Below are 24,217 nucleotides of genomic sequence, written 5' to 3'. Positions count from 1 at the left end.
GGGACGCCTCGAGTTCCTTTGCCCATCAAAGAAGCCTGGCAGCCAAATGGGAGAAACCTTGGCTCCAAGCCCTTACCAGTGGGGCCCATGACAGCAAAGGGCCAAGGCATTTCAGGAAAGCTGCCTGGGGTGGGGCTGTCGCTGTGGATCCGACTTGGTAGATTCTTAAACTACAGCTTAATCTGGGGGGAGGAAATGAGACAAAGGGACATAGGTTACCTCATCAGTGGGGATACACGTTCTGGGATGTCTGAGTCAGCTCCCATATCTCCTCTTATCTCTGCGAGGGATGCCATCTCCCAGAGAAAGGAGAGAGAGGAGTGGCTTACCTGGGCTACATCCTCCCCAGACGCATGGCCTAGTAGTCTTCAGTCAGTTCCAGGACATACACCTGACTTCCCTGAGCATAAAACATAGGATGTGATCCCCAAATACATATCCAAAGCGTTTCAGATGTTGTGTTCGCTGCATTATAAGAGGGAGTAGTTTAGGGTTCTCCTACTTAAATTTAGACAGGAAAATGGCTTTTAATTCCTAATTACAATTCCCTGAGTTGGAGAAAAAAATAAAAATTATTAGATTAAGAAGCATGAGTTAAGTATAAATGACTCTACAAAAAGAATTTATTAACCCCTAAGGCGACAAAAATAGTTGCAAGACCCCCTCTCCACAGAGTTTCGCAACCAATGCTGAGATGAAAAGTTGGTGTCTGATTTGTCCGAGATAAATAAATGGTTTGAGGCCGCATAGAGCATCCTTGCCGCTGGGTGGGAAGGTTATTGTAACCTGTTCCACTGCGGTGTTTCCCCAAAGCCAGCTGTGTGCACTGGTGTTGGAGACAGTTCTACGCGGTATACAGACGGACACTTAAAACAGGAGTTGTTCCTTTTTATAATTTCATGCTTATTAGAAGAAAATATCACAGAGGGGATTTCACGACTGTTGTGTAGAATGAAGCTGGGTAAAAACGATTTTCCTAGTAAGTAAGTAAGTAATGCTAGACTCCATAGACTGTTTCACTAAACATTTCTAATACCAAAGCAACGTTTTTGAAAAAGACTATTAAATATCCCATTAAAAAATGCTTCAAGTGAATCTTTGAATCAAGCATTATCATACAGATGAATGCCTTGTTTAATGATTTGGTTTTGAGTATTTTGAAGGGAGGAAATAAGAAAATTTGACACTAGTTTTACATGTCCTACATGATGTCTCGAGAGGAATCGGGCATTGAAGCAGACATCTGCTCCTTCCTTTCAGGTGGCATTGTTGGGCTCACAGCTGTCCAGGCTGATGAGCTCTAGGGAGATAGTCTAAAAGCAGAAAGAAAAGGCATTTACTAGAACGTGGTTGTTGTCACACTGAGAATGTTAAATACTTAATATTAGCTTCTCTACATGTTTAAATGTTTCTAACAAACAATTCACAAAATGAAAAATGTCCCCAACTTCATACCAATTCTACTCCGTGTCAATCTCAGGAACTGTGCTTTTAGGGGGGCAATGTGTTTAGAAAAAGGGACCGGGCAGTAGCCTTCCAGGTCAAAATGAAGAACCCATTCCCCTTTCCTGTTAAGTCAACAATCAAATGGAGTGTCGTTTTCCAACTCGAGGTTTAACGAAAAGGTTTCTAGAGCCTATTTTATTAACCTAGCCCAGCCCATATTTCTCTTGGGTTTGCCTGCTATGGGGTCCTGCCCTTAAAGGCTCATTCATTCCCTGTACCTGGCACATTAGATGATCACCAACACCTGGATTAGAGTGTGTTTGTTTTTCTTACCTGGCCTCCAGGAGTTAATCTTTTTTAGAAGATTTAGTAAATCCTTGTTTGAGTTTTGCTCCAGAAGCAGGGTCCACAGCTAATCCTTTACAGACATAAACAGATTTGTTATTATGTAAAAACAAACAGCCAGAAAGAAAGAAAGAAAGAAAGAAAGAAAGAAAGAAAGAAAGAAAGAAAGAAAGGAAGGAAGGAAGGAAGGAAGGAAGGAAGGAAGGAAGGAAGGAAGGAAGGAAGGAAGGAAGGAAGGAAGGAAGGAAGGAAGGAAGGAAGGAAGGAAGGAAGGAAGGAAGGAAGGAAGGAAGGAAGGAAGGAAGGAAGAAAGAAAGAGAAAGAAAAGAGGAATGATTGTGAAATCCTCCCACTGGATCAAAGTCTCTATTCCATTTTGTTTTGCTCTGTAGCTATAGACAAATACTCAGTCTCTATCCTGGGCCAAATAATAAGGAAAACCAGGGACTGTCCCAGGAGCCTTCTCTCTCTCCCCTAGCCCTCCACTTACCCATGGATGGGCCCTTTGGACTGCCCTCAGGCGGCTCCCCGTTTATACACCCTGACTCTCCTCACCTCTCCACACCACTGCTCTGAGTGTCAGAATGTACCCTGAGCAGTCCATGCCCTCACAATTCTTTACCTGCTCTCATGCTAGCCTCATGGAAGCATGAGGTGCCTGCCCCAACCCTGTTTTTTCCATAGCGATGGACTTGCTTCACAAACAGGATTATTTTCCTTTGCATCAAGCAGCTCTGTTAGGTTTGCAGAGGTAGGGGTTTATGGTTACAGGCATACCATAGTCTGTCTTAGACCACATGGTATGGAGTAGGATTCTCAGAGAAATCATTTTTTGTAAAAAGGAATAAGTCCCCTCTGTCTAAAGGCCTGGAATGTTTTATGAAGGGGGAGTAACCACACAACCCAAGCGAGGAAACTGTGAATCAAACTATCAAAGGACTCAGAAGACGTAGGAATAGAAAGAGCTTTAGTGTTCATTTTACGCAAAGATCTGCAAGTTTTACTCCTTCCAATGGACCTGCATGGACCCTCTGACACTCGCTGCATTTGCCAAACAATGAAGCTACTTAAGGAGGGGGTGCTGGTGCAGGGAAGATGCTTGACTTGATCAAACCCACTGGCTCCAGAAATAAAGCAGAGCCCACCCAGCAAAGTTATAAAATGCAATTCACTAAATACATGAAGCAGCACAGCTCTGGGACTCAGAACTACATTTCATAGTGGGCTCAAGTTCTCAGTATAAAGGTACTGGAGAAGCTGATGCTCAGAGGTGCCTTCCAGCAAAACAGTTGCTCTTATATCAAAACCCTTGAGAGAGCAGCCACCAGTAGATATTTGCTGAGTAGGCTATAAACCCATTTCCCATCTAAAGTTTAGACTCTTTGTGGGAATGAAGACCCACACCTTTTTCTAAAACAATTATACATATATTTATATATACATATCATATGTATTATATATACAATATCCTATATAATAAGAGAGGAATATGCTAATTATCCATTACGCCGAATAACAACCGACTGCATAACGACCGACTGCATAACTACCAGATCACGGATCAGCAGGAGGGTGAGGCAGCGAGCTACAAGCGGGCAGCGGAGAGCTACAGGAGGGGGCAGGCAGCAAGCTATGAGGGGGGGGAGGAGGGAGGGGGCAGGGGGAGCTACAGGAGGGCAGGGCAGTGGGCAGAGAGCTACAGGAGGGGGCAGGGCAGCAAGCTATGAGGGGAGGGACAGGGGGAGCTACAGGAGGGTGGCAGCAAGCTACTGGCGCACGGATTTGTGCGCAGGGCTACTAGTATAATATATATTTTACTAACTCCTTAGCGTCTATATATTTTTGACCCAGTTTTCCCAAAGCAGACAAAGATTTGGTTGGCTCTACCATTTCCTATTAAATTACTTGTGCAAATTGCTTTACCTCTCTCATCTATAAACTAGGGATATGAACAGTACATTTATCCCCTTTTGAGGATTAAATGAGGATTAATATATGAAGTGCCTAGAAGAGGGTAGAATTAAGTGTGGCCTATTGTCCATGAAGAAGGGAGTTATTTAGTATAGCAAAGAAGTAGACACAATTGACCTGTTCACCACCAGGAAAACAGCTAAATAAATTACATACGATAATTGCGATGTGATACTCTGTTTTTAAAGAAATTCTTCTCTTCATTTATTTATTTATGGTCTTATTTATGTTCTGTTTAATATATAGTTCGGTTCTGGCCATTTTAAATGTTTGACATAGAAGAGGCTATATTGGAATATTTACAGCTTTATAAATCTTCATCAGATTAGTTGTTAACTTTTTGTAATACAAAAAGTTTCAGACAAGTATAAAAGAATAAAATCTGTCTCAGGCTGGTAGTTAACAGTTGTGACCAAGAAGCTTTCAGTTTTATTTTACAAAATTTGCTCATTTCTAACATGAGAAATAAACTTATTTTAATATAATCCTTTTCCACACTTTAAAAATATGCAATAGTGTTATGTATTTATAGACAGCTTTTAACAATCCTGTCATATTTGTACTAACCCAAATGATTCACAGTGACAAAACATTTTAGTAACTTGATCACAAAACCATATGGACAATATGAATTTTAATATTATAAATGCTGTTTTTTAAAGATAGAATTTATTCTGCACAGGGTAAAAAAAAATGTACTATTTAGCTCCCAAGTTTGAATTATCAATATGTTACTACAATTTTGTATATCAGAATCTAAGTGTTACAGGTACAAAAAGCATACTGCTAGCCAAAAGAACAAAGTTTAGCTGAATCTCTGTCACATGCAAATCAAATAAATTTAAAATCTTAAAAAAAAGAAAGAAAAGAAATTCTTTTGCCATAGGGAAATGTTCAAAATTTGTTAGTGAAAAGAAAATCAGGATGTATATACATAGACTATGATCCTAATTTTGATAAAAAGGAAAACAGGAAAAAATTGAAAAACTTATGAATGTTAACAATGGTCAGTCATGTCAGGGTGTGCAATTTTGGATAATTTTTTTCTTCATACTGTTCCTCCATTTTCCAATACTTTTTACAGTAAGCATTAATATCTGACATGATAATTTTTGAAAATGCTCTTTCTCAAAAGAAATTTTTGCAGGCTAACTTAAAGTGGCTAGAAATGAAAAGTTCTTAGGTCACCCGAACTGCCTAACTTACAGTGGCAGCCTGGATCACAGCCTGGGCGCCTGACCCAGCAATTACAGCCCTCCCTGCTCTAGGGCCAGCCTTCCACCTCAGCTTTAATTTCTATTCACATCTCTACTCTGCTCTATGCTTTGATGGGCCACTTGTTTCCACAGTTTGTCCTCTGCATTCTCATTTTCATCTCTTTGCTCAATCTCTTTGCAACTTTTCTCCACTGGTAGAAATCTAGCTCATCCTGAAAGCTCATCTTAAGGCCGCCACCTCCACGGGCTTCCTCTTTCAGACGCAGCCTCCTCCATAAAGCCTCCTGGGCAAAGCTGATCTCGTTCTTGTATTTCCTCAGGAGCTTTGTATCCCATTGCTAAATGTTTACATCCCACTGTTAAATATTGACTGCTACCCCTCTAGACTTTTAAGAACCCACAGACGCAAGAAACAATCATGCATACTAATTATGTGTTCAATGAATCTTCTTAAACATCCCTGGCATGTGTACCAACTTCATATAACATCACATGCTCCTTTGTATTAGATTCTCCTGCACACGCATATCTTCTCATAAGACTCTAGGATGGATAAGGATTAAGACTTACACACACATATCTCCCCTGACTGTGAATTTAGAACAAAATGCTATACATGGGAGATACCAAATACATATTTTACTCAAGAGAGTTGAAGAATGAAAACCAAAGTTTTCAGGGGTTAACTACCAGCTAGATGAAAAGACAATAATAGGATTTATGTGGAAGGCAAGTGACAAGTGGCCTAAATGACTGATTGGCAATCTAGATATAGCAAAGCTCAACAACAACAATTTTTAAAAGACCTTCATATTACAAATAGATGAATACTGACCAGAACAAATACAACAGATAGTAGATGTGAATCTGATTCACACACAGGTCTGTTGACATCAGCAAAGTCACTCAGTGCTTTTCTCCAAGCCTTAAACACTTTTGAGAATCCACCCCACCTCACTCTACCCATCAATATACTTCTGCTTCCTTTCCAGAAGCTCTGCATGCATGTGAGGCCATGGGGAAAAACAAGAAATTAAATTGAAAAGGCATCTTAAGTCCACCTGTCTTTGGCACAGGTAAAAAAACCAAACATCATTGCAAACTGTTCAAGCCATTCCCAGTTGTTCAAGCTAAAACACTGACTGCACAATCTCTGGTCAGTGCACTCATATCAACAAATTCACCCTGATCCAATCATTCTCATATGTATTCCTGAGGGTTATCTACACTAATAAAAGAGAAACATGCAAATTGATCGTACCTCTGCTACACCCACAAGCCACGCCCACCAGCCAATCAGGTGCGAGTATACAAATTAACCCAACCAAGATGGCTGCGGCCACGGAGAGAGCAGGAGGCTTGTGTTTCCCCGGCAATGGAGGAAGCCAAGCTTCCCGCACACCCTGGCTGGCCCTAGCCTTCACTCAAGGCTACAAAGTTTCAATTACAGAAGATAAATAAATCCCAACAAAAATGGCTGCGGCCACGGAGTGAGCAGGAGGCTTGGGTTTCCCCGGCGATGGAGGAAGCTAAGCTTCCCGCTCCCCTTTGGCCTGCCCTGGCCTCCGCTCAAGGCTACAAAGTTTCAATTACAGAAGATAAATAAATCCCAGATACGAGGGCCTCTGCTTGGGTCGCTGGGGGGCGTGGCTGGCCTGCAAAGCACCACAGGCCCCTTGCCCAGGCCACTCCATGCCCCAAGGGAACCCCCACCCTGATCCAGGACATCCTTCAGGGCAAACAAGCCAACCCCCACCCATGTACCAGGCCTCTATCCTATCTAATAAGAGTAATATGCAAATTGACCATCACTCCAACACACAAGATGGCTGCCCCCATGTGGACACAAGATGGCCACCACAAGATGGCCAGCAGGGGAGGGCAGTTGAGGGTGATCAAGCCTGCAGGGGAGGGCAGTTAGAGGTGACCAGGCCGGTAGAGGAGGGAAGTTGGGGGTGACCGGGCCTGCAGGGAAGGACAGTTGGGGGGCGGGGAGACCCAGGCCTGCAGGGGAGAGCAGTTGGGGGGATCAGGCCTACAGGGAAGGGCAGTTAGGGGTGACCAGGCTGGCAGAGGAGGGAAGTTGGGGGCGACTGGGCCTGCAGGGAAGGGCAGTTGGGGGGGACCCAGGCCTGCAGGGGAGAGTAGTTGGGGGGGACCAGACCTGCAGGGGAGGGCAGTTAGGGGTGACCAGGCCTGCAGGGGAGGGCAGTTAGGGGCAATCAGGCTGGCAGGGGAGCAGTTAGGCATCAATCAGGCTGGCAGGCAGAAGTGGTTAGGGGCAATCAGGAAGGCAGGCAGGCGAGCAGTTGAGAGCCAGCAGTCCTGGATTGTGAGAGGGATGTCCGACTGCCCGTTTAGGCCCGATCCTAGGGATCGGGCCTAAACGGGCAGTCGGACATCCCTCAAGGGGTCCCAGATTGAAGAGGGTGCAGGCCGGGCTTAGGGACCCCCTCCCCCGGCCCCCGTGCATGATTTTCATGCACCAGGCCTCTAGTTTTCAATAAAAATTGTCAAAATCTTGGGGCAGGGATAAGAAATGCAAAATGCTTTCTCATAAAGCTAATTAACATGACAATTATATACATAGGCCAATAACTTAAGAGGGAAATTACAGAATCAAGATATCTACTTTCTACCATACATTTCATTCAAAAAGTATTTGTTGAGCACCTCACATATGCCATGAACAATTCTAACAGGTAGAGAGGTAGCAGTACAATGAAAAATAGACAGATCCCTGCCTTCAGAGGAAATTGTGAAGAAATTAATTAATTTTAAATGTAGAGGTTGGGGGGCCTCATTTGAGGATGACACTCAGCAAAAAACTGAAGGGAGTGAGAGGTGCACAGTGCAGATTAGTGAGGGAGGGTTTGGGTTTTCAGCAGAGGGAGCGGCCAGTGCAAAGGCCTGGACTTGGGAATGTGCAGGCCTGTGAGCTCAAGGAACACCACAGAAGCCACAGGGGCTGGAGCCACAGGAAACAGTGAGGGTGAGGGCAGGTGGTGGAAGAGAACCCAGTGTGGGCCATGTTAAAAACTTCGCCTTCTCCTTAGCAACATCACAGTGGTTATAAACCACCATTACCTAGTGAAAAGCAAATACAATTCCATTTTGCTTACATCTACTGGCCTACTAATCTATTTCCTAATGTAGCAGAATGGTGTCTTTATAATGTTCTTCTTAATGTACTGAGACACAGGACTTCTGAGTTCTCACTTAGGCCTTCTGCTGATTTTTTTCAAAATTACTTAGTTCAAGCAAGGAAACTCTTTTCTTATTTTCAACACTGCACCTGACATGCTGTCCTCTCCCATTTCCAAATCTCTTTCCAAGTTTACTAGACCAGGGAATAGAGGCCTGAGACTCTGTTGCTGTACTTGGACTCAACTTTGCATGTTGTCAGAGTTCCCTAATCCTGATGAATTAAGAAATATTCCCTCTTGGCAAATAAGGTTTGACCTCAAACTCAAAGGAGTGCTTTTTACTGGAAAGGGAACATTATAACATATTCTTGGAAAAAATAAGAAAATCATCCATAATATAAAGAAACTGCCTTTTCTGAAGGACATTAATCATTATACTTTAAATAAAAAGCTTATTAGTGAAACTTTTACCAACGAATACATACATAATTTGATGTGTGTGTGTGTGTGTGTGTGTGTGTGTGTGTGTGTGTGTGTGTGTGTGTATACTAAAATCTAACGCATTATTAAATTTTCACAGATCAGGAAAAAACTACTGACTTGGGTTTAAGGGGCTATGGGGAAATTTTAAAATATCCGTTCAATTTTTAGCCCATGGTAAGCAACTCATGAGGAATTTAAAAACGAACAATAAACTTTCCTGTGCTGTGTATGAACTATGAGACTGGCAGTTCTGACTCTGGTTCTTATTAATACCTGCAAAATTAGACTCCTGGCCAGAGGTGCCATATGGCCATGAATTAATTCCTCTTGCCTTCACAGTGCGTGCTGATCATTAATAAAGAAGAATGCCACATTTATTAATGCAGCTCAAAGAAGAGGGAGACCGCAGGAGAGAGAGATTTAACCCAGCTCCGCTGCGGCCAGTTGTGTGCTTGAACAAATAACCTGCCTCCCAGCTTCCGTGTCCCTTTCCATAGATGAAAACACTGGGAGGACTGTTGTGAGGATTAAATGAAATGGGTCTAGCATGTAAGTAAGTACTGCAATGGTGGCTATGCCTCTCTGTTACTTTGCAGACATTATTTTGTTCTAGACAGGAAACTCTTCCCTTTTCCTTTTTTCAGCTTTCTTGAGCTATAACTGAATATGATATTGCATGAGCTTAAGGTGCACAATGTGATGATTTGATTATGAACATATTGTGAATTGATTACCACAATGAAGTTAGTTAATATCCATCACCTCACATAGTTAACTTCTGTGTATGTGGTGGTGAGAACATTTAAGATTTGCTCTCTTGGCAACTTCCAAGTATGTGATACAGTACTGTTAACTCTAGTACACGGTTTCTATATTCATCTTACAACTGCAATATTGTATCCTTCGACCAATATCTCCCCATTTCCCCACCCCACCCCTACCCCTGGCAACCATCATGCGGTCTCTGTGTTTGAGTTTGACTTAGCATAATATCCTCAAATGCCCATCCCTGTTGCCCCAGATGGCAGGACCTCCTTCTTTTTTATGGCTGAAGAGTACTTCACTGTATATATTATGCACACAATCTTTATCTATTCATTCCTCAATAGGTTGTTTCTGTATCTTGGCTATTTGAAAAATGCTGTAATGAACATGGGAGTACAGATCTCTCTCTGAGATTGTTTTCTCTTCTTTTCATCACATCTGATAAGCTGTTATCTCCCATTCTCCATCTCTTCTCAATTTTAACAGCCAGGGAATGATGGTTCTAGACCCTGCTGCTGTCATCGGATCTGACTCTATATGTTGTCAGAATTACCCAAACCTGATAAATTAGGAATTGTGCCCTCTCAGCAAATAAGCTTTTTCCCCTCAGACAAACCCATGTGTCTTTATATCCAAAAGCAACACTGGATATCACAGCTTTTGCCGGCAGCCCGCGAACACCAAAGCCCACGGTGGTCGCCTCTGACGCTGGCACGCGATGGTTGAGAGGCTCTCTCTGACTTACCTGGCCCGGCCGGGGCCCCTCTCGTGGCCTCCAGGGCCCTGTTCTGCAGCAGAGCTCCCACGGCACTGGTGACAGTCGGTTCTTTTCTTGGACTCATCTGAGCCCTTACCTACAGAGAGAGGGGGCACATCTATAACCTCAGGCAGCACACGGGAGGAAAGCCTTCCACTCAGCCACCTTGGACCAGGGTCACCCTGGGGACCAGCTGCACCCAGGGACGGGGACACGTGCACCCTGCGCCTTAGGTGGCCTGGTTCCTAACCTCCCTGCTGGAGCTCAGAGCCATGTCAGGGTGCAGGAGCTTCCATTCCATAATAGCACCTATGGGGGGATTTCGAAGTTAATCCTGTAAAATGAGTTGTATGGAGACAGAGGACATCACTTCATGTCAGTAAGGATAGTAATGGAACATTTTAGTTTTTCATTACACTTGAAGATGCTTTTGTTTTTAAATACACGACCAGAGAAGAAAAACAGACATTGGCAGGCAGCGAATGTTTTAAACATGGAATCCAACATCCCTGCACCACAGCCCTCCCCACTGAGCCGCAGGAGCAGAAGAGGTACATGAATGCAGAATAAGGACCGAAAGGCTCCTCGGTGGCGCCTTGCTACCCCCTGACCGATCCCCCCAACATCTCCATGGAAACAACATAAAGATAACCTGTTTCTCCAGTGAGAATTCTCACTTGGGCAAGGCTAGCTCTGAGATTATAGCCGGCAGTTCATCCCCATCCAAACAAACAGAGCTATTTTCAGAGGGTATAGCACTTTTGTAAAGTTGATTTTATTTAAAATAGAAACACATTTCAGTTGTGCTGTTAACAGCCCTTCAGCACTGAGCGGGCCCTCCCTTTCTGCCCCACTTCTGAATGCACTTCCCTCCGAGCAGGCCCCGGCGTGGCGGGGCGGAGCTGGCGGGGGGTTGGCGGGGCGGGGAAACAAGCCCTGCTGCTCAGACACACTCACAGCGAGTTGACTCAGAAAGCAAGCAGTTTTTCTTCTGTGTTCCCAATCACCACTTAGCTCTGGAAAACAAGGCGGGGACCAGGGCCAAGTCCCTGGTTCCAGGCGGGACGGCCAGCTGGCCTCCTTCAGGAATAAAAAGCACTTCCGTTGCTGCTTCCCAGCGCTCCCTTTGGCCCCACTAAACCCCGACTCACTTCGAGAACTGGCCAGAAGAACCATTCGAAGAAATGTACTCCACCCTTTAGGCTTGAGAAAGAGGAGGTAGAGTTATACCGAGAAAACTTTTCCAAAACTAAGTTGAATTCAAGCCAGAGCAGTCATATCCCCTCAACATCGGGGTGACTTTTCCACCCACCGGAAAGGACTCCCAGAAAGGGTCAGCGGGGTGGGGTGACGGGGAATGAGGAAAGCCAGAGACCCCTACAGGAAGGCGCTTCACTTTGTTATATATTATCCTCCCGACTACCCGGCAAGGTACAGATGAAAGTGAGAATTTAAGTAACTTGACCAAGTTTGCCTGCAGATAGTCAATTACAGGACTGAGATTCAAACCCTGACTGCTGATTGCAGAATCCGGGCTCTTTCTTCATTGCACTGTCTCCCATACTATTTCAGGGGTAAAGATTGAATCTCTACAACTATATTTATCATAACCACCCTGCCTGCTCCACCAACACACCCATCCCCTCCCTCCTGTGTTCCTTTATCTAGATGTGCAGTATTATTATCTGCCCAGGTTCTGGAGCTAAAAACCTTCTTGTCCCCCCTGACCCTTCCCCCCTCCCCTATATCCAACCATCTTCTCAGTCCCATCAATTATTTCTTACAATTTCCTCCCACCCAACCACCCCCATTAGTCCTCTCATTCCAGCCCATAATTCTTTCCCTGTTGCTGTGGCTTGTCACCATCCTCCTGCCAATCCATCTTGAACACCAAGTACAAGGGGAATCTTTCTAAAAAAAACAATCCCATGTCACTTCAAGTCTATGCTGTTCAACCAGTCAGCACGGCCCACAGAGTGACCCATGGGCTTATCATAGACAAGTAGACAGAAGGCCCAGAAAGTCAGGGAGAAGAGAAAGCAGGAGCATCATGGGAAGAGGTGACAGGACGCGGAAAGAGAACTTCCTGGGCTCCTGGGGACCAATCCCTGCTACCAGGCCCTCGTGCTGGCGGGCCTCAGGCTGGCAGGCCGCGGCCTTCAGGGCCCCTCTCCACGCAATCCCCCTTTTCCTCCTCTCTGAACTGGCCTGTCTCCGAGCCCTTCTAGATCCGACGACCGCCTGGCCCAATCCATCCTGTCGCTCTCTCAGGGGCACCTGTGCTTTAACACGCTGGGCGCCTCAGGCCACAAGCTGGACCCGGGAGGGGAAACGTCTGCTCCTCTTTGAAGCCGTCCCTGGATCCCAGTGGCCTCTTCCTCCGCCGCCGGTGCCCCTACAGATGTCAGCTACCACCCTGCCTGCAGCATTGCTCCCTCCCAGGCAGCCAGCACCTAGCCGGTGCCCAGTTCAGAGGAGATGTTCAGGACTGCCTAATGCATGTGCAGATGGAGTGGGCCCACAGCGGGGGTGAGCTGTGGCTGGAGAGGGCCCCACCCCCATGAGGGACTGCATTTCATGGAAATCTTTCTAAACATATTTGCTACTCCTAAGTCTTCAGACCAATTTCATCTTTTCTTGATGTCTGAACCATGTTTACTAGTATAACGAAGAGTTTTCATGCTCCACGGTAAGCGATGTTCCTACTGGCTCTGGTTCTGTCTGTTTCTATCCATCTATGGTCTTCTGTTGTCATCTTACTTATTTGTATCGATTTATAACAGTTGCTCCCATTTTTCTAACTTGCTGATTCTGTGGCTTTTAAAACACCTGCCTCTACAGAGCAAAAGGCACGGCCTAGGGACCCATCCCTGTGGCGGCTTCCCCCACGCAGGCCAGTTTCATTTGAGGGTCACAACTCTTTTCGGGGTGGTGAAGGCTGATAACCACTGTTGGACACAGAACCTTATCATAATTCTATAGAAACACCACTTACATATTCAAGTCTTCATTCTAAGAAGCTGCAAACACCAGAGAAATGTTTTGTTCCTACAACACCCAGAGGAGTGGTAAGCTGGGAACTCAGAAGGCGCCTGCTCCCGTGAAGATGGGTGACTGTGACCGGCTATGGTGAAGCTCACATTTCTCAGGATGGGTAGCAGGTTCCCCACCAAACCACCTGCTGGCCCCAGGCCTGCGAGGGCACCTGGGAGAGAGGCTTACCTGCACTCTGGACTCCAGTTTGGCTGCTGTCTGGGCTGCATCAAAGACTCGGCGAGAAGACTGATCCTTGCAGAAATTAATATGCCGACTGGCTGCATTTTCATTAAACCTCCTCAGACAATACGGGCACTGAATATAATCTGAACGTAAGGATAACAACAAAAGGCAATTAGCGTTTCAAAAACAACTCCGAAATGGACTATAGGAAGGGAAATAAACAGGATATGAACCCTGCTCCATCATGAAAGAAAAAGGGATCCTCGAGCTCGCTGCGGAGATGGCCAACTCCAGTGGGAGGCATGCAAAGGCTCAAAGGACAGTGGAGGGGACTATTCTACTTGAACACTTACTTCAACAAAGAGTGTACCCTTGAAGTGTTTACATGAACTATACTTAGGAACTTTCCCATTTCAATGAACTATTTAGTGGATCTTCAGTCAAAAAGCAGTCATGGAATCATAGAATGTTAGCATTGATGATTTGAAAGGGCATAAAAGCCCAGGTTGTGGTACTGGGTGTGACAGAAACACATACACGAGTTTATGGGGCCGCAGAGGGAGATAGGAATGTGCGCTTTGGGATGGGATTTGAAGTCAGTGTCACTGGCAGAAAGACACTGCTCTGCAGTGGGAGAGGTTTTCACTGAACTCCGAAGTGAGGAAGCAAATGATACGTTCAAGGAGAAGGTAGTAAAATGAAAAAAGGTGGGGATTCAGAAAAGAGAAAAGAAAAAAGGAGGGGTGACTGGAAAGTGGCCCTGGAAACAGCTTCATCTTCTAGTGTTAGACTGTCCCAGACAGGTGGATATGGGGAGGAGGGATAAATGGTGATGGAAGGAGACTGATTTGGGATGGTGAACACATAGTATAATATACAGATGATATATTATAGAATTGTACACCTGAAACCTACATAATTTTATTAATCAATGCCACCTCCAATAAATTCAATAAGAAAAGAAGAGGAAGAGGAGGAAGAAGAGGAAGAGGAGAGAGAAGGAAGAGGAAGAGAAGGAAGGAAAGAGAAGAAGGAGGAGGAGGAGGAGGAGGAGGAGGAGGAGAAGGAGGAGGAGGAGGAGGAGGAGGAGGAGGAGGAGAAGGAGGTCATCCCAGGAAGCTCTTTGGCACTAGGTTCTGTGGATACCAGTCATCAGGACCTGGCTCTCATTTGCAGTTATTAGACAAGGAGAGAAATAGGAAGTGAGAAAGATCCAAGATCTTCTTAGAGTGTGGAGATGCTCATAGCAAAGCCAGATTGGAGTCTGCCCCTCCCTAAAGCAAGCAGAGAGAGATGCGGGGTTTTGTTGCAGGCACCTCTCCCTAAGGGAAGATAGTGGATATAAGCAACATGAGAGAAGAGCTTCTCCCTCCCGCCCCTCCCCGCCCCCCGGAAGGATCTGAGACAGCACCAACCTTGAACTCTACATGGAGGTTTGGGTTAGTCAAAATTCCTACATCTGGGGAGGGATATTTAAGGCAGTGATGTCTTCAAAGTTAAGAATCTTTGAAGGCAACTTCTAAAGCATTTGGGGAGCTATTTTAACAAATCACTTCCAAAAGTGAATACTCATAAAATGTAAAAACTCAAAGAAATTGAAAGGAAATAAAAGATTAGCACTTATCCTAACCTTTTACTTCACACCCTAGAAGTCAATCCTTAATGATTCATTCGATACATATAGAATACATATTCTGTGCCAGGTGATACGGTGTCTGCGTAATCAAGGACTAGGCATTCCACTATAGAAACAAAGCTTTCCCACAGTGATAAATTCCTTGAAAAAAATAAAATAAAATAGGGCAGCATTGGGAAATGATGAAGGCTCTGACACCTGCCCGGCCGGTTCCGGGCCCCAGCTCTTCACCTGCTATGTGTGTGAACTTCAGCAAGTTACTCAACCTCGTTAAGCTTCAATTTCTCCAGGACCTACATACCACCTCCTCCATCGGGTCGTTGTGAAAGGTAACTAAAATGATCGACACGAGGACTCGGCACAGTGGGCGAAGTAGAACTTACTATTACTCTAAAGAAACAGGCCCAGCAAGGTTGAGTTTCCAACTACCCAACAAGAGTGAAACCGCTTAGGAAAAGTAAAATACAGAGTGCCATTATCATGCAGAACTCACACTGGTGTAGAGAACCATCTGGAGCTCAGCTCTTGTGGCTGGGTGGGAATTTCTTCAGTGTTAGCAGCTGGAAAGTCAAAGCTTCTATCAGAAATGCTGCTACCATAGCCCGGCTGAGTTCAGGCAAAGACAATGATTATGACGACGACTGCTTCCTTAATCCCACTTGTTCATTCATTCATTGCTGCCCTCGTGTGTGTTTGGCACTAGATGCCACCACAGAGACAACACAGTTTGTATTTCCTGGCCAACAAAACCTCAGAGAGGACTAGAGGATGAGGCAAAGGAGTGGACCTTTGCCTTTCCGTGCGGTAAGCTGTGGACGGAGGCGGCTCGGGGTCCTCCAGGAGCCCACAGCTGGAACATGAAGCCCTGGCTTAGGGGGCAGAGAAAGGGAACTTCAGCCACTCTGAGAATGGGAAAGTATTTTTCAGCAACAATAATCTGGACACAGTATGACTGAGCTACATGCTCTCCTCTCAGCCTGAGTCACCTCTTCCTCTATGGATCACAGTGACATAAAAGTCACTATGGACTGTTTCTCTCCATAGATGATGGTTTTCAAAATCTGACTACAAAGGGACTCTTATGAGGACTATGGGGAGGATGGTCAGATCTCATTAAAAAGAAGTGAAAGTAGAAAAGCATGCATCATTTAAAAATGCAAGCATGGGGGGGGGGGGTTGGGGGAAGGGGACATATGTAATACTTTCAACAATAAAGATGTTTTTTAAAAGCAAGCATTTTGTTAATTTCTACTGAACATCTATATAGACATGGGCAATTTGTTAATTGCCCATGTCTATATAGCCCTGCAACTATGGTGACCAAATGTCCCAGGCCTCACAGAAAATCCCAGTTATAAATATTCAGTATCATTGTTCCCATAAACTCTTACGACATCCCAGAAAGTTGAATGATTGCTAGACTCACTTAGCTCAGTAAGAATCAGAATAAATATATACATGTCACAAAAACGGAGTCATGAAATATGGAATCATGCTGAAAAAAAGAAAATTAATGGCACACTCGTACATGCCAGGCAATCCTATATAATAAAAGCATAGTATTGCAAATTGTCCCCTCGACTCGGAGTTCATCTGGGAGTTTGACCAGGGGGCAGGGCCGTCCAGGGGAAGGGAGGGAGGCCCCAGCCAGCAGCTGGCAGCTGCTAGGGAGCCTACCAGTGCACGAATTTTGTGCACTGGGCCTGTAGTACTACATATAACTCTAGTTATGGCCTATACCTTTTCTCCTATTTAAGCCTGAGAATATATGGGCTGACATAAAATCCCCAAACAATCAATATAATTGAATAATTAAAATGTGCTATTGTATCTAATCATTTTGTTTGGTGCATGTAATTATAATAAGGCCACAAGAAATAATTTAATTATAACACCATATTTTAGCATGAAACTGTAAAGGGCAGAGAAATAAACTGCATGTTTGCTTAGGCCTTACAACGAGAATGAATTATTTAAAAAAAAAAACAATAATCCCCACATTTTAAATTCAATTTGAAAATTACAGAAATTCACATGGTTTCATCTGACATAGTTCACTTATTCAATTAAAGAACCATAAGTAGTTGTTTAAGTAGCTATTTTAATAGCTTCTGCTATTAAAATAAAAGTATTTCTCATAAAAGATGTTTCATTATATGAAGCTTGTGGTCAAAATATTATCAAAATCACAGCCATAGCTCTTTCTACTGAAGATCATAGACACATAATATTCTAACTACATTTTCATTAATATCCAACAAGAGTGAAGCACTTACTAAAATTATTATCTGGTAAAGATGTTCACTTGACATTTTCAGGTAATTTTTATAGCATAATTACACAGTGTTGTTTTTTAATCTTTGTTGTTGAAAGTATTACATATGTCTCCCCCACCACTGACCCCTTCTTGCCCACCCCCACACTCCACCCCAGGCCTTCACCACACTATGTACAGTGGGTTTTTAACTTTTAAAAACAAACTTTGAGAAATAATATATATGCAATCAAATGCACATATCTTAAATGTACAGTTCAATGAGTTCTGAAAAATATATACACTTGTATAACTACCCCAATTAAATACAGAAAATTCCATCACATGAGAAAGTTCCCTCATGTCCTTTCAGTCAATATCCCCCAAAGTCCAGTCTCAAGCAACCAAAGATCTATGTTCATCACTGAAGATGTTATAATCTGTATATATAAAAGCCTAAGTGACCGAATGACTGGTTGCTTTGATGTGCACTGACCACCAGGAGGCAGATGCTCAATGCAAGAGCTGCCCCTTGGTGGTCAGTGCGCTCCCACAGCAGGAGTACCACTCAGCTGACTGATGGGCACCAGATGCAGGGTTCACGGCTGGCCACCGCAGCCCGGAGACCGCAGTGGAGCGGCAGCAAGCCTACTGAGTGGCTGGGGTGGCAGGCACAGTGGGGCTGGGATGAGCAGGAGCCGCAGGCAGGAGTGGCAGGCAGTGTTGGACTGCTGGTTTCTGCCCAATCCCCGCAGGCTACACCAAGGGACCCCACCAGTGCACAATTTTGTGCACTGGGCCTCTAGTTTCATATAATAGAACATCCACGATGCTGCATGTATAGTGGCAATCTCTTCTTACTGCTGAATTGTGTTCTATTTTGTAAATATTCCACAATTTGTTTATCTATTCCCTTGTTGAATATTTTCAGTTGTTTCCAGTTTATGCTATATGAGAATACAATGAACGTGTATTTTTTAAGGACATGTTTTCAGATTTTTGCATAAGTAGCTAGGGTTGGAGTTGCTGTAGAGTTACACCTATGCTTAAGAAAATACCAGTACAAAGTGGCTGTACTATTTTATACTCCCATCAGCAGCATGTGCGACTTCTAGTTATTCCACATCTAGCCATTACTTGTATTGTCGGTCTTAGCTATTCAAGTGGATATGTAGTGGTATTTCATTGTGGTTTTAATTTGCATTTTCCTGATGAAAATAATATTGAATATCTGTTCATATAGTTATTGTTCATTATTTTTTGACACATATGTTCAAATACATCTCTTGCCTTTTCCCTCTTGGACTGATTGTCTTATTATTGAGTTGTAAGAGTTATCTATATATTCTTTTTTTAAAAAATAAATCTTCATTGTTCAGATTATTACAATTGTTCCTCTTTTTCCCCCCGATAGCTCCCCTCCACCTGGTTCCCACCCCACCCTCTGCCCTTACCCGCCCCCTGTCCTCATCCATAGGTGTACGATTTTTGTCCAGTCTCTTCCCGCACCCCCCACATCCCTTTCCCCCAGAGAATTGTCAGTCCACTCCCTTTCTATGCCCGATTCTATTATATTCACCAGTTTATTCTGTTCATCAGATTTTTTATTCACTAGATTTTTAGATTCACTTGTTGATATGTATTTGTTGTTCATAATTTTTATCTTTACCTTTTTCTTCTTCTTCCTCTTCTTAAAGAATACCTTTCAGCATTTCATATAATAGTGGTTTGGCAGTGATGAACTCCTTTAGCTTTTTCTTATCTGTGAAGCTCTTTATCTGACCTTCAATTCTGAATGATAGCTTTGCTGGTTAGAGTAATCTTGTTTATAGGTTCTTGCTATTTGTCACTTTGAATATTTCTTGTCACTCCCATCTGGCCTGCATAGTTTCTGTTGAGAAATCAGCTGACAATCATATGGGTGCTCCCTTGTAGGTAACTAACTGTTTTTCTCTTGCTGCTTTTAATATTCTTTGTCTTTTGCTCTTGGCATTTTAATTATGATGTGTCTTGGTGTGGTCCTCTTTGGATTCCTTTTGTTTGGGGTTCTGTGCGCTTCCTGGACTTGTAAGTCTATTTCTTTCACCAGGTGGGGGAAGTTTTCTGCCATTATTTCTTCAAATAGGTTTTCAGTATCTTGATCTCTCTCTTCTTCTGGCACCCCCATAATTCGGATGTTGGTACGCTTGAAGTTGTCCCAGAGGCTCCTTACACTATCTTCATATTTTTGGATTCTTTTTTCTTTTTGCTTTTCCGGTTGGGTGTTTTTTGTTTCTTTGTATTTCAAATCTTTGACTTGATTCTTGCAATCCTCTAGTCTGCTGTTGGATCTCTGTATATTATTTTTTATTTCAGTCAGTGTATGCTTAATTTCTAGTTGGTCCTTTTTCATATCCTCAAGGGTCTCGCTAAATTTATCGGCCTTTTCTAGAAAATTCTTGAAAAACCTTATAACCGTGGTTTTGAACTCTATATCCAGTCATTTGCTTTCCTCCATTTCTTTCATTTGTGATCTGTTTCTTTGTCTCCACATTTTGGCTGCTTCCCTGAGTTGACAGAGTGGCTTTGTGTGCTAGGTGTCCTATAGGGCCCAGTGGCTCAGCCTCCCCAGTTACCTGAGGTGGACACTCTTGGTGCACCCCTTTGTGGGCTGTGTACACAGTCTTGTTGTAGTTAAGTCTTGATTGCTGTTGGTATCACTGGGAGGAATTGACCTCCAGGCAATTGGCTGTGAGGATCAGCTGTGTCTACGCTGGGAGAACTTCTGTGCTGGAGACACCCTTATGAGACAAGACTTGCAAAAGCCTTTGTGCTCAGCTTGAATAGGGCGGAGTCTCAGGGCAGAGCAGACAGCATTGGCTTCCTGTCAGCCCTGCCCTAAGAGGACCCTGGGTCTCAGTGTCCTGAGATAATCGCTGCAAGCACCTCTGAGAGAAAGCCGCCCTTGAGTTTCACCTGCTGCCAGACAGTCCAGTTTCTCCCCAAATAAGTCTGGGTCCCTAGAGTCTCGCCCGGAACTGGAGTTCAGAGCAGTCGGGAGCTTTTGTCTCCCTCCCGATTGAGAAAGCCAGCCACGTACTCAGTTGCCAGCCCTCTCCGTGTGCGCGTCTCTGTACCTCTGCCTTCTGCAGCTCCTGTGAGTCTCAGTGTGCTTTTCTCTTTCTTTCTAGTTGTAGAATTTCCACTCAGCCAGCCTTCCTGTGGTTCTGGATGATGTCCGTTTTGCCTTTTAGTTGTAGTTTTGAAATTGTTGTGCGAGGCAGCAGTTTAGGTGTTTACCCATGCTGCCATCTTGGTTTCTCTCTCCTATATATTCTTGATATGAGTCCTTTGTCAGATGTGTGTATTATGAATATTTATTTCCAGCCTGTGGCTTGCTTTTGCATTCTCTTAATGGTGTCTCTCAAAACTGAGATTTTAAATTTTAGTAAAGCCCAATTTATCAATTTTCTTTTTAAAAATTGTTAATGCCTAAGAAAACTTGACCCTTAGATCAAAGATTATTTTTCTAGAAATTTTATAGTTGTAGCACTTATGTTAGGTCACTGATCCATTTAGAATTACTTTTTGTATATGATTAAGGGTCATTTTCCCATATTGATATCAAGCTTTCCCATGTAATTTATTAATAAGACTATCCTTCCCCATATTGAATTACTTTTGTCAAAAACCTACTGTCCATAGATGGGAGAGGGGGAGTCTATATCTAGATTCTCTTTGTTGTTCAATTGATACACCAACACCAAATTGTAATGATTATTGTAACATTATAGTAAGTGTTGGCATGAGAGAGTCTACCTCCTCCAATGTATTCTTTTTTCAAAAACTATCTTGGCTATTCCAGACCCTTTGAATTTCCATATAAGTTTAGAGTCAGCTGGTCAATTCCTACTTGGCAAAGAAAACTTGCAAGGATTTTTATTGGAAATACCTTGAGGCCACAGATCAACTTGGAGAAAACTGACATCATAACACAATGCTGAGTCTTCCAAACCATGAAAATGGTAAATCTGTCCATATATTTTATATCTCTTTAACATTCTCTAAGTTATAAGATTTTCATTTTATAGGTCTACATATTTTAAAATATATATACCTAAGTATTCAATGTTTTATATTATTGCAAGTGGTATTTTTTATTTCATTTTCAATTGTGTAAGCCTAGTATATGGAAATACAATTCACTTATGTATATTGACCTTATATCCTGAAAGCTTGTTAATTCACTTTAATTTCAGTAGCTTTTTTGTAGTTACCTAAGATTTTCTACATTTACCCATTCATGATCATGTTGTTATATAGTTTTACTTCTTCCTCTTCAATCTTCAAATGATATAGGTATATATCATTTATATATGGCACACACATATATATTTGTATATATCTATATGTCTATACATATCAAATATTTTTTTCCTTACTACACTGGGTACTATCTCTAGTACAGTGTTGAATAAAGGTGGTCAGAAAGGACATCCTTATTTTTTTTCCATTTCTCAGTAGGAAAGTGTTCAGCTTTTCACCATTCAGTGTGATGTTAGCTATACTTTCTCAAAGATGACCTTTATTAATGAAGTCCCCTTCCATTTCTACTTTTCTAAGTATGTTTCTAAAGCATGTATGGGTGTTACATTTTGTTACAGGCTCTGCCTATATCTATTGAGATGATAAAGGACTTGTATGCATGCATATGAGCAAAACCAATGGACACATACAGTAGGGGGGTGGTGAGGGCTTGTGCTTGGGGGAGGGGGTGGCAGGGGAGAGGTCAATGGGGAGAAAAGGAGACTCATGTAATACTTTAAACAATAAAGAATATTTTAACAAAGTTAATATGATTAATTACATTGATAATTTGGGTGTGTGTTGCATGCAGTTGAGTCAGTTCTGACTCCTGGTGACCCTTTGAATGAGTGATGTCCACAATGTCCTGTCCTCAGCAGCCCTGCTCAGCTCCTGTGGATTCTTGCTTCTTTCATGGTTTCTTTCATGGACTATCCATACAGCTCTCCTCCAACACCATATTTCAAACAAATCCTCCCCCTCCCCCCATCTCTTTGATACACAGTAATTGGGAATACGAGAGTGTAGAAGATCTTAGCCTTGTCTGTAATAACATCTTTGTTCTTGGTGATCTTTCCTAATTCTGATGGTTGCCCTTCTCAGTCTCTGCTATCTCTAAATTTCTTGGCTGCAGTCTTCATTTGAACTGATGACTGAACTAAGGTAAGCAAAATCTTTATTTCATTATCTATTCAATGTCTCCATTAAAGGTACATGCATTTCTCCCATTGTCATGATTTTTGTCTTCTTGATGTTTAAATGCAGTCCTGCTTTGGCACTTTCTTCATTCACTTTCACCAGAATTTGTTTCAAATCATTGCTACTTTCTGCCAGAAAGATGGTATCATCTACATATCTTAAGTTATTGATATTTCTTCTCCCAGTTTTCACTCCTCCTTCCTGAGCCTCGGCCAGTTTTTCAGATGATATATTCTATGTACAAATTAAACAAGTAGGGATAAAATGCACCCTTGTCTGATACATTTGCCAATAGAAACTATGTTCTTCCTTAAAACTACATACTTCCTTCTATTTAATTCAGGTGTAATTTTGTTCTTATATTTTTAACTTTTCAAAGATAAAATTTAAGGTAATTGATTTAAATCCTTCTCCTTTTCTAATATAAGTATTTAAAGCTATGAAATTCCTTCAAGGCATTGCTTTAGCCAAACCCCACAAATTTTGATATGTTTTTATTTCCATTCAATTCAAAATATTTTTTAATTTTGCCTTAGATCCATGGATTATTTAGAAAGGAGTTGTTAATTTCATCATAATTCCTACTTTAACTCTAATGTGGTCAAATAACATAGTCTGTATGATTTTAATACTTTTAGATTTAATCCTTTTAGACCTGCTTTATTGTCCTGAACATGGTCTATGGGTGAATATAGTTGAGGAGAATTATATTCTGCTCTTGCCATGTGTCACGTTATAGTCATAGGTATCAATTAGGTCAAACTGGTTGATACTGTTGTTCAAGTTTTCTATATCTCTGCTGATTTTCATGCTGCTTATTTCATCAGTTACTAAGAGAGGAATGATACAATCTCCACATATAATTGTGAATTTGTCTACTCCGTCCAGTTTTGTCAGTTTTGTTTCATGTTCTTTGAAGCTCTGTTACTAGGTACATAAACATTTAGAACTGATAGGTCTTCTTGATGAATATATTTTTAAATCATTATCTCTGCTAATAATACTTGCCCTGAAGTTTACTTTGCCTGATATTATTAGCCACTGCAGTTTTATGATTATTATTTGATGTATATCTTTTTCCATGCTTTAAACATGCCACTCAACAGTCATTTTGACATTCCTGCTGTTTATTTCTCTTTTTACCTTTTTATCGAAGATGAAAGACACAAGTAAGTGTATGCTCCATGAAATGTCCACAAACTGCACACACCCATGTAAACAGCCCAGATAAAACACAAAGTCCCACCAGAATGGGAACACAAGGGAGACTTCCCATGTGTTCCCTTCTGGCCCTCCTCAGCCCTCCAAGAAAACCAACATCTGACTTCTAACCTGACGTTCAAACTTGAAGATTCTAAAATATTGAATTTATGGTATTTATAGATCAGGAAATCTGCGTTTCTGCCATGCTTTGAGAAGCTAGATCTGGCACATGGGGCCACCAATTCATTCTGTCACCTGCCTGATCCACTTATTTGTATCTTTATAGTTAGAGTGTTTCTTGTAGAAAGCATATAATTGGACCTTGCTTTATAGTTCAGTTTGATAATCTCTGCCTTTTATCTGAAGTTTCAGGTCATTTCTAACAATTGTCCACAGAATTAGGTTGAAGTCTAGCATCTTGCTATTTTTCTTTATCCCATCTGTTCTTTGTTCCTTTTTTTTTCTTTTTTCCTGTCTTCTTTTGGAATACATTTTTTCATCTCCACTCCATAT

At 42.5% G+C, this 24,217-nt stretch overlaps 1 protein-coding gene across 1 annotated transcript in view; it reads right to left on the bottom strand.

The window, feature by feature from the left end:
* Nucleotides 1–1,677: 1,677 nt before the first annotated feature.
* ZC2HC1B (zinc finger C2HC-type containing 1B) overlaps nucleotides 1,678–24,217 on the bottom strand; it is a gene marked incomplete at its 5' end in the record, with an annotated part of 30,323 nt that continues 7,783 nt past the window's right edge. The window contains 3 exon segments of the mRNA XM_079781162.1: nucleotides 1,678–1,864; nucleotides 10,119–10,227; nucleotides 13,353–13,492. Of these exon segments, the coding sequence (XP_079637288.1) occupies nucleotides 1,794–1,864; nucleotides 10,119–10,227; nucleotides 13,353–13,492 (320 nt within the window). The 3' untranslated portion in view covers nucleotides 1,678–1,793.

Source organism: Cnephaeus nilssonii, assembly GCF_951640355.1.
Source record: "Cnephaeus nilssonii genome assembly, chromosome: 9".
Lineage (NCBI taxonomy): Eukaryota > Metazoa > Chordata > Mammalia > Chiroptera > Vespertilionidae > Cnephaeus > Cnephaeus nilssonii.
This window is presented reverse-complemented; position numbering and strand designations above follow the sequence as displayed.